This window comes from Anabrus simplex, chromosome 7, assembly GCF_040414725.1.
Source record: "Anabrus simplex isolate iqAnaSimp1 chromosome 7, ASM4041472v1, whole genome shotgun sequence".
Taxonomy (NCBI): domain Eukaryota; kingdom Metazoa; phylum Arthropoda; class Insecta; order Orthoptera; family Tettigoniidae; genus Anabrus; species Anabrus simplex.
This window is the reverse complement of record NC_090271.1, coordinates 242710461-242724153: the sequence shown is the minus strand read 5'-3', so window position 1 is coordinate 242724153 and position 13693 is coordinate 242710461. Positions and strand designations below refer to the sequence as shown.

General features: G+C 38.8%; 1 protein-coding gene across 1 annotated transcript in view; it reads left to right on the top strand.

Annotated features, from left to right (window-relative positions):
* The window catches only part of LOC136877796 (solute carrier organic anion transporter family member 74D), a 134653-nt gene extending 122443 nt beyond the window's left edge, over positions 1–12210 (top strand). Inside the window, exons 12-14 of the mRNA XM_068228748.1 lie at positions 4793–4896; positions 11173–11274; positions 11354–12210. Coding sequence (XP_068084849.1) covers positions 4793–4896; positions 11173–11274; positions 11354–11496 — 349 coding nt within the window. The 3' untranslated portion in view covers positions 11497–12210. The remainder of the gene's footprint in view (positions 1–4792; positions 4897–11172; positions 11275–11353) is intronic.
* The last annotated feature ends 1483 nt before the right edge of the window (positions 12211–13693 follow it).

Sequence of the window (13693 nt, the reverse complement as noted above, 5' to 3'; positions counted from 1 at the left end):
TCTATGCACGGCGAACCCTCTGTGGTTCCCAACAGTTCAAAACCCCATGCTGTACTGGATTATAATCTAACTAAAGGCGGAGTCGATACTTCTGACCAAATGGAAGGCAAGTACTCAGTAGCCCGGAAAACCTCACGGTGGACCATGTGTGTCTTTTTTGCTCTATTCAACATTGCTGGAATAAATAATCAGGTACTTTACAAAGGGAATCTAAAGAACCAACCAGTGAAGAGACACGTGTTTTTAAAGAATCTTTCGTTTCAGCTCATGAATAAGTGGTTGGTTGAACGAGCTAAGATAGGAACACTGCCTCCAGATATCCGAGCAGTATTATCCCCTTACCATCAGGAAGAAACATCAGAATAAATAAAAATGCCAATGAAGAGAGGACGATGCATTCACTGTGAGCAGAAACAAAATCAAGTTACCACAATTAAGTGTAATCAGTGTCATAACTTTGTGTGTAAAGCACACTCTAAAAGACGCATTAGATGTATAAGCTGTGAGAATAATGATAATGATTAATGAAGATTGTTAGAAGTGTTTCATTTTTAGTTCTCATGAGTTAAGTATTCATCTGTTTCAGTTTTATTTTCAGTCTTCAACCCATGAACATTTTTAGCTTTTATTATTATATGTATGTACTGTCACTTGTAATTTGTGTTGCAATTATTATGTCTAAGGGTTATAAAGCACATAAAGAGTAACAATATCAATCGTGTAAGAGTTAGTAGTACTTGTTAACCAGTTGCTAAGACTAAGAAAAATGAATGGTGAATGAAATTCACCACGCACCCAGCAATGTAATATTTATAGGCATTCAGCATAAAGCTTTAGGGTTAAAGCGATTGTTGAGGAATGTGAAAACAGGTTTGTATCTCTAAACATGGTAAGGAATGGTAAAGAACCATTATATTATAACAGAGAAGTAAAGAGACTAAGAAGGAGGTGCAGGTTGGAAAGAAATAGAGTTAAAAATGGCTGTGGAAGTAAAGAGAAATTGAAGGAACTTAATAGGAAATTGAATCTACCAAGAAGTCAGCTAAGGATAAAATGATGACAAGATTAATTGGCAGTCATAAAAATCTTAGCAAAAAGTGGAAGGGTATATACAGAATGTTTCAAAAATAGGGGGCATAATTTCAGGTATGTATTTGTTACATGTAGACAATCAAAATAGTGCATTACAACATTTGTCCGGAAATGCTTCATTTCCGAGTTATGGAGTTCACAACATTGAACTTCACCGGAATGTTTTTCTTCCGCAGGTCATTGTCATTACAGAAGAAGTTCGAAATGTCCACCTCCTGCTTGAATACAAACCTCACATCGATGTCTCATTGACCTGCAAACATGACCCCAAATTCCAGGAGTATTGCGTATGTCCTCACACTATGCCACAATTCGATTCCGAAGGGTTTCCACATCAGGCACCAGAGATGAATACACCGATGATTTTCAATGGCTCCACAAGTAGAAAACGAGAGGGTTCAGATCAGGTGAGCGTGGAGACCAAGCAATCGGGCCACCTCTACCTATCCATCAATCAGAAAACATTCGATCCAAGTCAATGAGACATCGATGTGAGGTCTGTATTCAAGCAGGAGGTGGACATTTTGAAGATCTTCTGTAATGACAATGGCCTGCAGAAAGAAAACGTTCCAGTGAAGGCCATAACTCAGAAATGAAGCATTTCCGGGCACATGTTGTAATGAACTATTTTGATTGTCTACATATAACAAATACATACCTGAAATTATGCCCCCCATTTAAGGCAGAAACAGGTTGCTAGAACGACATTCCAGGAATCATTAATGAACAAGGGGAGTGTGTATGTGAGGATCATAAACAGGCAGAAGTATTCAATCAGCAGTATGTAAAGATTGTTGGTTACAAGGATAATGATCAGATAGAGGAGATGACTAATACTAAAGAAGAATTAATATTTACCCATGATAACAACAATGTTTACAATAAGATACCAAAGTTGAAAACTAGAAAAGCAGCTGGAATAAATAAGATTTCAGGGGATATACTAAAGACAATGGGTGGGTCGATAACCTTCAATGTTAGGCCCCTTTAAACAACAAGCAAGCATCAAAGACAATGGGTTGGGATATTGTACCATATCTGAAGTACTTATTTGCTTATTGTTTGCATGGAGGAGCTATACCAAATGAATGAAGAGTTGCTATAGTAGCCTCTGTGTATAAAGGAAAGGGTGATAGACATAAAGCTGAAAATTACAGGCCAGTCAGTTTGATGTGCATTGTTTGTAAACTTTGGGAAAGCATTCTTTCCGATTATATTAGACATGTTTGTGAAATTAATAACTGGTTTGATAGAAGGCAGTTTGGGTTTAGGAAGGGTTATTTCACTGAAGCTCAACTTGTAGGATTCCAGTATGATATAGCAGATATCTGGATTCAGGAGGTCAAATGGACTGTATCACGACTGACCTATCTAAGGTAGTTAATAAGGTAGATTATGGGAGAACACTGGCAAAAATGAGTGCAATTGGACTAGACAAAGAGAGTGACTGAATGGGTGGCTATATTTCTAGAAAACAGAACTCAGAGAATTAGAGTAGGCGAAGCTTTATCTGACCCTGTAATAATTAAGACGGGAATTCCTCAAGGCGGTATTATTGGACATTTATGTTTTCTTATATAAATAAATTATATGAGTAAAGAAGTGGAATCAGAGATAAGGCTTTTTGAGGATGATGTTATTCTGTACAGAGTAATAAATAAGTTACAAGATTGTGAGCAACTGCAACATGACCTCGATAATGTTGTGAGATGGACAGCAGGCAATGGTATGAAGATAAACGCATGAAGCAGTGACAAGATTCCAAGTTGAGGCTGCTGTTTAATTGTGAAATTGTGTCCTTGGCATTTACGAACGGTCATGTGTGAATAATCTTTCTTGTTGATGTGATTATTAGCCCTAGAAAGGGATATTGTTCGTAAAGGTTGTGTTAGGTAAATCAGACTGTTCTGGCAGCTCCTGCTTGACTAACACTTGTTAACACTTGTTAATTTGGAATCTTGACACTGCTTCACGCGACAGAAAACATATGATCGTATATTTTTATAATTACAACATTTTAATAACAACACTCAATCTTATCCAATTTACTGTTAAACATCCAGCTCTTGTTTATAGTTAATTTGACAGTGATTTCATCATGATCAGGTACATTGAATATTTGGATCAAATGTACCCAAGGTAGAGTACACACTTTACTCAAGACTGTTGCTATCCCAGTGGTCTGCAAGTTATTATGAAGAGGATCCATTTTAGCTTTGGACTTTTTTAGAATCTAGAATGAACAGCACCAATAATTTTTTAATTTTTATGTATACAAAATACCATCAATTCCTGATTCTTATAGTGTGTAATGTGTCATCTTTTTACAGTATAATTGTAGCATATTAATTTTAAGAGGTCTTTAATGTGTAAAGGAACTTTCCTTATAAACCATGTATGGATAGACAGGGTTTCAGTCATTTGACCTTAAGGTTGTCTACAGGCTGATGATGCCCTTAAGAAGGGGCAAACATGTCCCTGAGAAGTTTATATAGTATTTCGTAAATTTCAACCACATAACACGTAACTATATTATTTTTGTGATAATTTTGCTTATAGTCAGTTTCAATACTGACCAATTAGGAGAGTTGTCACTTGTAAGTGGTATGCTCTGAGCTGTCAATGGAGTGATAGCGTGGAATGACATTAGTAGATGAACAAGTTTGAGTGGTATATATAAAAGTAGGGAAGATCACGATAGGAAGATAAAGTTAGAATTCAAGAGGACAAATTGGGGCAAATATTAATTTATAGCAAGGGGAGTTAGTGATTGGTTAACTTACTAAGGGATATTTTTGATAAATTTCCAATTTCTTTGCAATCATTTAAGAAAAGCCTAGGAAAACAGCAGATAGGGAATCTGCCACCTGGGTGACTGTCCTAAACGCAGATCAGTAGTGATTGAATGAGGGCTGTAACTCCATCTTGCTAAATCCATTGTATTTGGAGGGGTAAGTTTCTTGTGCAGCAAAAATGGCACAAATCCTGCATGAATGAGATAATAATTAGGTCTCTGTATACTGCTGACAACACCCAACTCACTGTCCGTTGCAGCTTATAAGTTTTATTATAAAATTAATTATTGCTGACACCAGGTTTCACACTCTCATGACATCATCATCACACAACCCAGAAGCACAGGTCACCCATGGGAGTCAGCTTGAAAGACCTGTAAGGCCTACTAGGCCCTCTTCAGAGGCCACATAGCATCACTTCACATAGTTAGAAATGGTATGCCTTGAAAACTGAAGTTTGTGGGTTTGATTCATGGCTGTAACAACTTTTCACCTCATTTCATGTCCGACTTGTTGGCTAAATGGTCAGCGTACTGGCCTTCGGTTCAGAGGGTCCCGGGTTCGATTCCCGACTGGGTCAGGGATTTTAACCTTAACTGGTTAATTCCAATGGCACGGGGGCTGGGTGTATGTGTTGTCTTCATCATCATTTCATCCTCATCACGATGCGCAGGTCGCCTACGGGAGTCAAATAGAAAGACCCGCACCTGGCGAGCCGAACCCGTCCTGGGATATCCCAGCACTAAAAGCCATACAACATTTCATTTCACCTCACTTCACTAACACAAGTTCTATAATTTTACCTCATTTGAAATTTTAATCCCAACTCATCCAAACACTAACCCTAAATGCACACCAAGGTAGACAATATACTACAATAAAAAAAATATGATCTCCTGTTCCAGCTGTGTTGATGAGGGAGATAAGGCTTTCTCAATCGGTGTCACTGAGTGTGTCACATGCATCCTCACCTTCATTCCAGCACCAATAGTTTATGGAATACTGCTCGGTAAGTGGAAAAAAAATAGATCAGAGAACATAAAAAGCATCCCAGTAAACAATTCAACTCAAGAATTGTATTGTTCTATCATTGTCTTCTTGATAACACTAAAAATTAACCTATTCACTCTGGCACCTCAGGGGTGGAAGCTCGACCATGGGAAATAATATTTAGAAATAATATTTGAGTGTGACTTGATGGAATGTGATGATATTCTTTTAAGAATGAAACATGTCATTCTTTGTTAATAGTGTAATTATTACAGGTATGTTGTAGTACAATATTTATATTTAACTCTTGTTTTCAACAGACTGGAGAGATTTTAAGTTACATTTCTCAATATCAAGGAAAACCATAAACAGATCTTTGTCTTTTCCCCAGTATTTCTCTATTAACTTGCAGACACTCAAGATTAGGTCTGTCATGGGCCTGTTAGGCCTGCAGCCATACTGTTCCTCTTCCAACTGTGACTCTAAGATGACTCGCAATATGCTCTCTACAATTTTCTCAAGAATCTTAAGTGCATGAGAAAGGAGTGTTATTCCCCGGTAGATGGAGAATTTTTGGTGATGTCCTTCTTTAACACTAGAACAGCTGAAAATCTCACATTCCTAGAACAGCGGTAAGGGGTCATTTTGACACTTCATTGATTTATTGATTTGATTGATTGATTTATTGATTTATTATTTTTCTCCAGATCTACAGTAAGAATACCTATTTGATCCATTAAAGAGAAAAATAACAATGTCCAGCCTAAGCCAAAATTCACATTCTATGTACTGTACAGAAAAAAAGAAAATAATACATTTCACACTCTATGTGCTGTACAGAAAAAGAAAAGAAAATAATGTACGGAATGAACAGAAAATGAATAGAACAATTTAGTAAAATAATGATACTTCTTGGACATGGCATGAATCCCCTAGGATACTCCGGAAACATGATGCCCCAAATGAAGGTCACCACGGTAGTCATCCTCGGCCTCTTCATGTCACGTCCAACTTCTCTCCTGAATATTTCTATTGTGTTCCCAGAATATGCAATTTAAGCTGTATTATGAATGTCACAGACCTTTGTGCCCCTGCTGAGTAAACACGCAAACCTTTGCACATTCCATCCCTCCTACATTTCCTCTACTTGACTCCCTCTGAGTTGCTGATTCCATACTTCCGTTACACACACATTCTACTACTATGTACTCTGCTCATGTTGCAACTTTATCACTGCACTACTTATCTATTCCTGCTCGTCTTATTCAACCATGTTTAATCTAATTTAAATAATCATATACAACCAACTTTGCTTACCGATCTACCATTAATTAATGAATCACTTACCAATACCATTTAAACTGTGCTGTCTCTCTTATCATCCATCCATCATCACCTTTCATACTTAACACTTCAATTCCAGTCCTCCATCTAAACTTCACTACCTCTCTTATCATCCATCTATCGAACTCCACAAACCATCCATCTTATTCCAGGCCACATTTACTTCAACAATTAGAATACACATACAGACACCATCACTTGAATAAATACCATCTAAACTTCATTACCTCTCCTCATTTCCATCCATCATCTAAACTTCACTACCTCTCTTATCATCCATCTATCGAACTCCACAATTCATCCATCTTATACCTAAGGACACTTGAATAAATACTATACAATTACAATACACTTAAAAACACCTTATCACCTTGTTACCTCTCTTATCCTTCATCCATATATACAGACACCATCACTTGAATAAATACCATCTAAACTTCGCTACCTCTCTTATCATCGATACCATTTAAACTTCGTTACCTCTCTTATCATCCATCCCTCATCATCACCTTCCATTCTTAACACTTCAAATCCAGTCGTCATATCATCACTTGAATAAATACCATACAACTACAGTACACTTAAAAAAATATACCTTATCGCTTCGCTATCTCTCATTCTCCTTCATCCATCATACAATACACTATCATCCATCCATCGAACTCCACAGTCCAGCCATCTTATATCTAAAAACACAAATAATCATCTACAACCAACTTTGCTTACCGATCTACCATTAACTAATAAATCACTTACCAATACCATTTAAACTTCGCTGCCTCTCTTATCATCCATCCGTCATCACCTTTCATACTTAACACTCAATTCCAGTCTTCAATTACTTTACATTTATAATACACATTAAGATACTTTCACTTCAATAAATGCCATCGTTTAAACTTCGCTACCTTTCTTAACATCGATCCATCATCATCACCTATTCATACTTAACACTTCAATTCCAGTCCTCGTTTATTTTACCATTACAATCATCTAAACTTTTCTACTTCTCTTATCAACCATCCCTCGAACTCTACAATCCATCCATCTTATTCCAGGCCACACTTACTTCAACAATTACAGTACACATATATACACCACCATTTGAATAAATACGATTTAAACTTCGTTACCTCTCCTCATTTCCATCCATCGAACTCAAATTTCGCTACCTCTCTTATCATCCATCCATAATCCATCCATCTTTTACCTAAAGACACCATCACTTCAATAACAATTATACTACACATACAGGCACCATTACTTGAGTAAATACCATCTGAACTTCGCTACCTCTCTCCTTCTAGGCCACATTTACTTCAACAATTACAATACACATACAGACAGCACCATAAACTACGCTACCTCTCTTATCATCCATCCATAGGCAAACCATGTTACTTACTACTGTTACTTGACTTTTTACTTCTCGTAATTACTCCTTCTTCCATTTTTCCCTTTTTGTCCCATAGCTCCTTCAAACTCAAGCTTCTCCCTTTAATCACAGCACTTCTTACTTCTGCTTCCTCCCTCAAACCATTATTCTCGCTCCGATTCTGTCCACTTGTCTTCCCCTGTGATTCTTTTTCCATCATCTCTTCCTGCATCCTGCTTTCTTCTCTCGCGCAGACATCCGACACTAGTTCGTCCATTAATTTCCTGGCTACTTCCATCCTCCTTGCATTTCCCTTTTCTTCAGCTCTTTTTACGATCTCTTCCCAGCAACCCCATCTACTCAGTGCTCCTCCCTTTACAGTATGTACATCAGCCCTGGTAGTTTCTTCTTGCCTCGAACTCTCAGCCCTGCTTTTTTCTTCTTGCCTCACATCATCCCTGGTAGTTTCTTCTTGCCTCGAGCTCTCAGCCCTGCTTTTTTCTTCTTGCCTCAAACTCTTTTGCCTTGAACTCTCAGCCCTGCTAGTTTCTTCTTGCCTCAAACTCTCATCCATTAATTTCAGTTTCGATATTGTCCACTTTCGGGTCCAATTCCTGTCGCTCACCACAAGTATCTGACCACTAATATACGCTTTCAATCCCTGAATTTTTGCTTTCACAAAATGTTTCTTGAGAATTTTAAAATTCCTACTCTCTTCTCTTCCGAAATCTCTCTTAACTCTAATGTTCTCACACTGTAGATTACCAGCGTTCCTTGTCACTATATCTGCCATCAATGAAGATAGCAGCGACACTTTTATGGGCCTATGCCCTCCCACCTTGCCAACTCTCTCCACATTGTCTATATCTACCTCACTGAAATTTATTTTCATTTTCTTTTGTATGACATCTACCACTTTGTAAATAATGTCCACTTTAGATTCTGCCTTTTCTTCCTCCACCCCATAAATAAATATGGATTTCTTCTTACGCTCCTGTCTGCAGACTTCAATTTCTTTCTTCAGGTTTACCATCTCTTCTTCCATATTTTTTATTTTCTCTCTTAGTGACACCAGTTCTTTCTCGCTGCCTTCTATCATCGCCTTCGTATTTTTCACATAATCCTGGATCCACTGTCTCGTCTTTTCTTGCTCCTGGACTTGTTCTTGAAGCATCTTCTTTAATTGCTCAAACGGACATACCTCCTGTATTACTTCTTTTACTACTTTCCTCATAGCCTCTACGTCTACCCAACTCATCCTATCTATCTCCTTGCCGACCGCTTGACCCTACCACTTCCCCACTCCTACTCCACTCCACTCAACATGCGCACGCCACACGATACGTCCGTCCTCCTTACTGGCTTAAGCTAGACTCGTTTTGACACTTCATAAGAAATGCTTGGATATGTTCAAAATAGAACACAATAATAGATGTATTTTTTCCTACTGTGTTTCTACAAATGTATTTTACACACAAAGACCTGACATTAGTGTATGGATCTTTTATATTACTCATGGATACATGAATAATCACAAACAACTGCACCACGTTTCTGTTACTCGAAGGAATTTTTCACAAAATTAAACAATTGAACACCTTTCATTAGTCAGTCATCCATGTTGCAACAATTATCCTTTTTCAGAAATACTTTAAGAAAATTATAAACACCCTAAACGCATTTTGCTTACACAACTTCTACTTTTAACGCACGTTTTCCACACACTGCTTGGAGACACTTGCTGCAGGCATCGCTAGATTTTTTGCCTTTATACAGACCAACTCGACACTTCTGCTTTTTAGATGGACACAGTCCTACTGCCTCCTCTTGTTGTTGTTGTTTCCCTTGCTCATCCCGACCTGTTATTTTACTTGTTTACTTGTCAAATGGAGGATGAACTTCTGTTTTATATTTCTACCCGTTACTTGCTTGTAAATGACCCAATCATTGACAGCTGGTAGGTTTAGGATATTGTAAAAGACATGCATTGGCCACCTCCTGCGTGCAGCTTTGGTAGTATATTTACCAGACATTTGGTCGACCTTATCTCCTCGATCCAGCCTGTGTTCTCGAGTTCTTTCTGAGCGTTTGATTCTGTGTATCATTTCATTAGATAAAGCATCGATACATCAAAGAGGAGACAAAAGGCACTAATGTCAGAATCGTCAACTCTGTGGTAAGCATATGTGGTAGGACCTCCCACTCTTTCAGAACCTTCACTGCAGCCTGCCTTCCAGATGAAGAGCTCAAATCCAAGACCTCCCACTCGGTTCTGTCTCGGGCGACCATCTTTGCGCTTGAAACACCTAACCAAGACAGACATTTGGGGCGAGTTTGTAGGCAGAATAGCACTTTCGATTTCTCCTGTGGATAATTCATCCTCTGTCACATTATGATCTTCACTTGTCTCAAAAAAGAAATCACCATCTGAATCGGATAGTTCACTTTCAGACTCAACATCTGAATTTTCTAGCATACGAGACACCTTGTCAGTAGAAAGAAAATCGTAACACGACATGTCTGTAAGAAGAACACTTGCTAAATAATGAGATGAATACAATAATCCTGCAAGCTGGAACACTCATCTGACAGTAGGAGTTCAACAATACTAATAATCCAGGCTGGATACACACTGTTGTCTGACAACGCAAACTGCTGCGTTGTAATAAGGAATTGTACAGGTGTCAAAATGACCCCTACCGCTGTCCAGGGTATGTCATATCAAAAATCTATGAAAATGTAAATATTTTTCTGGGTGCAATAAATCACCATATACGGGATGAAAAATGATGGAAAGTCAAGATATTTGAAAAGAAATGATACAAGAATGCGCACATTATTAAAGAAAAATTGAAGGCGAGTGTCATTTTGACCCCTTCCGCTGTTCTAGTGTTAAACGGGGAGGGGATAATGACACCCTTGCTCCAGTCAGCAGGTATCTTGTCATCCTTCTAAACTGCATTCAACACACTGTGTAGCCAATGTAAACCCTGGATTTTTGTTGCTTTAATTTTCCAAACTACATTGAACACCCTGTGTAGCCACTGTAAACCTTGGATTCCTGCTGCTTTAATCATGCCCATGCTGACTTCATCGATTCCTAAGGATTTCCCTGGCGGGATCTTCGGGTTTGCTTCTGTTTTTGCCCATGTAATGGGAGGTTCCGTTTTAAAGCCCCCAAGAACTGGGCTACTTGTTGGTCAGCAGATCCAAAGATCATTCCTATGGGGAAGCCCCTCTCCGGCACCACCTGGGGACCCGCTCTGAAGGGGTCAGGTTTGCCTAGTTACTTACTGAAAGTAACTCCACGCACAAAGGCTGAGTGTATTTGCATAGAAGTTATTGTTCTATTGCTCAGAGTTTAAATTTGTGACACATTCTGATAGTGGTAAGAGTAAATCAATAAATTAACAGTAGAATTTGAAGGAAGTGGCACAAAAGACTGTGAGTACTTTTTAAAAAAAATTCGGTCTTCTACTGATATTGGATGGAAATCTAAGTACACAAGAGTATGCTATATTTTACAGTTGTAACCCCAATGAACAAGAAAGAAGAGTGGTGTGCTTGTTGTTTCAGACTCAGCCTGCATTGTCTGGGGACAAAGTTGTGGCCATACAGGGAACTGCTGGTTGTATGATGGACCAAAACTTCGGTACCTGGTGAACTTCACGGCCACAGGTAGATTACAGCATGTCTATTTCTTGTATCACTTTTCTCATTTAATATGAGTATAAAAGCAGTTCACTAATTATTTCAGCCCTTCTCACTGCTGGTGCTCTGTTTGACATGGGTGTGTGGTACTACTGCAAAGATCTGAAGATATATGACGAGGAGGGTGACTCCAATGAAGACAAGCCTAAGGAGAAGACATCTTGTTTGAGATATTTTATTTCAGATTAATGATCCTATTGAGCAAGTTAGACAAGCGGTTTGGGTCACACAGCTGTGAATTTTCTTTCAGGAGATGGAAGGTTTGAATCCCTCCGTCGGCAGCACTGAAGATGGTTTTCCATGGTTTCCAATTTTCACAGCAGACAAATGCTGGGGCTGTACATTAATTAAGGCCACGGCCACTATCTTCTCAATCATAGCCCTTTCCCATCCCTGCATTGTCAAAAACCTACAGTGTGTTAGTGCAACATTAAATCATTAGCAAAAAAAAGAAGATACTGTTCATGGCCTATGAAATGGGAGTGCTGATTTCTAAACGCTACACCCACGGTCATACAATGTTAGGCATATGCCATTAAATAATCTAGATCGCTTAACTTGGCTACTATTATGGCCATCCTAAGTTTGTTTTCTCAACAGTCTTTATCAGTAAAATAGGTCTCGGATCTAACTCCATCTCAGTCCCTGAAATCAATGTTAGAGTTACATTAACACATTCACACATTTAAGCTGATACAGTTGAAATTGGAAAGTCTCTAGCACCAGGAAAATGCTGGGACTGAACCTTAAGGCCACAGCTGCTTTCTTCCCACTCCTAGCACTTTCGCATTCCATCGTCGCCATAAGCCCTATTTGTGTCGGTGCGACGTAAAGCAAAATAATTACTAAGACAACTCAAATGTAAAAGTGTAATATAAACTGTGCTTTATTAAAGATAAAACCTATCAAATGCAAACCAAGATGAAAAACGCTAGTGAAGGATAATGTGTCACTGCCTGTACAAATATACATCCTATTTTAATATTTTATTATTGTATATATTGAATAATAATTCTTTACCTTCTTTATGAATATTAGGTCTAATTGTCATTCTTTATACACACCACTAATGAAAAACACCAGGTTATATTTTAATCAATCTGTTTTTTTTATTGGTGTGTAGCTGACCATAGGCTATAATTTTTTAAAACAGATTTTAACATCAGTTTCATTTTGTATAATAAAAATGATTGTGCTGATGTCTCATGTTGATACCAATTGTCCGCCTCCATGGCTAAAGGGTTAGCATGCTGGCCTTTGGTCACAGAGGTCCCGGGGTCAATTCCCGGCAGGGTCAGAAATTTTAACCATAATTGGTTAATTTCCCTAGCACAGGGGCTGGGTGTATGTGTTGTCTTCATTCTCATTTCATCCTCATCACGATGCACAGGTCGCTTACGGGAGTCAAATCAAAAGACTTACACCTGGCGAGCCAAAGTCCTCACACACATCCCAGCACTAAAAGCCATACGCCATTTCATTTCATATCATTATTACACATAGGCTATACGATAACCATATATGTTAGTCGCCGATCATTTTTATACAATAAGTAAGACACTGAGGTGATGAATCAGTATGGGTCACTGCTGGTAGATCAGCAAGAGGGAAAATGGAGATCAGGGAAGTGCTACAGAGGAGGGGTGAGGCAAGAGGAAAGGGACCAGAATGAAAGGGAAATGTAGAGTAGAGGATAGGAAGAGGGAGGTGGAACAGGGTAGTGAGAGGGAGAAAAGGGAGGAGGAAGTGGGTTCTGCAAGCATCAGAGAATTGAAGGGAGACGAGAAGATGAGGGGGTCAAATGAGTAGGGTGGGGTTGAGGCTCTGGTCCTGGGTGACTCAGTTGTCAGGCATGTGGAAAATGTGTAGAGGAAAGGGAAACAGAGTATGGTGTTATCTAGAACTTAGGTTAAGGCAAATGTTGAGGAAAATAGAAGGGAGGGAGGAGGGTAAGGAGAAGGTGGTAATCTTCCATGTTGGTACCAATAAGGTAAGGCAAGCAGAAATAGGTACTAACATAGTTGAGGATGTATGGGATCTGGTAAATGCAGCATGGAAGAAGTTTAAGGAAGCAGAGATAATCATTGGTGGGTATTGTGTAAGAGGATACTGACTGGAGGGTACGTGGGAACTTAAACAAGACTATGGGATGGGTATGTGGGAGATAGGGAGAGAGATTTGTAGATCCTAATGAGTGGGTAGGAGATAGGGTTCTAAACTCAGATGGCCTTCAGTTCAACCGCAGTGGTACTTTTAAGTTAGGAAGTTTGTTTAGAAGGGTTATAGGGAGGTACTTTCAGAGGAAACCGGGAGGTCTAGGGAGTGGCAATAAAGGTACAGGGATCTTGAAGTCAAGTAGGGATGACATAAAAATGTTAGTGTTGAA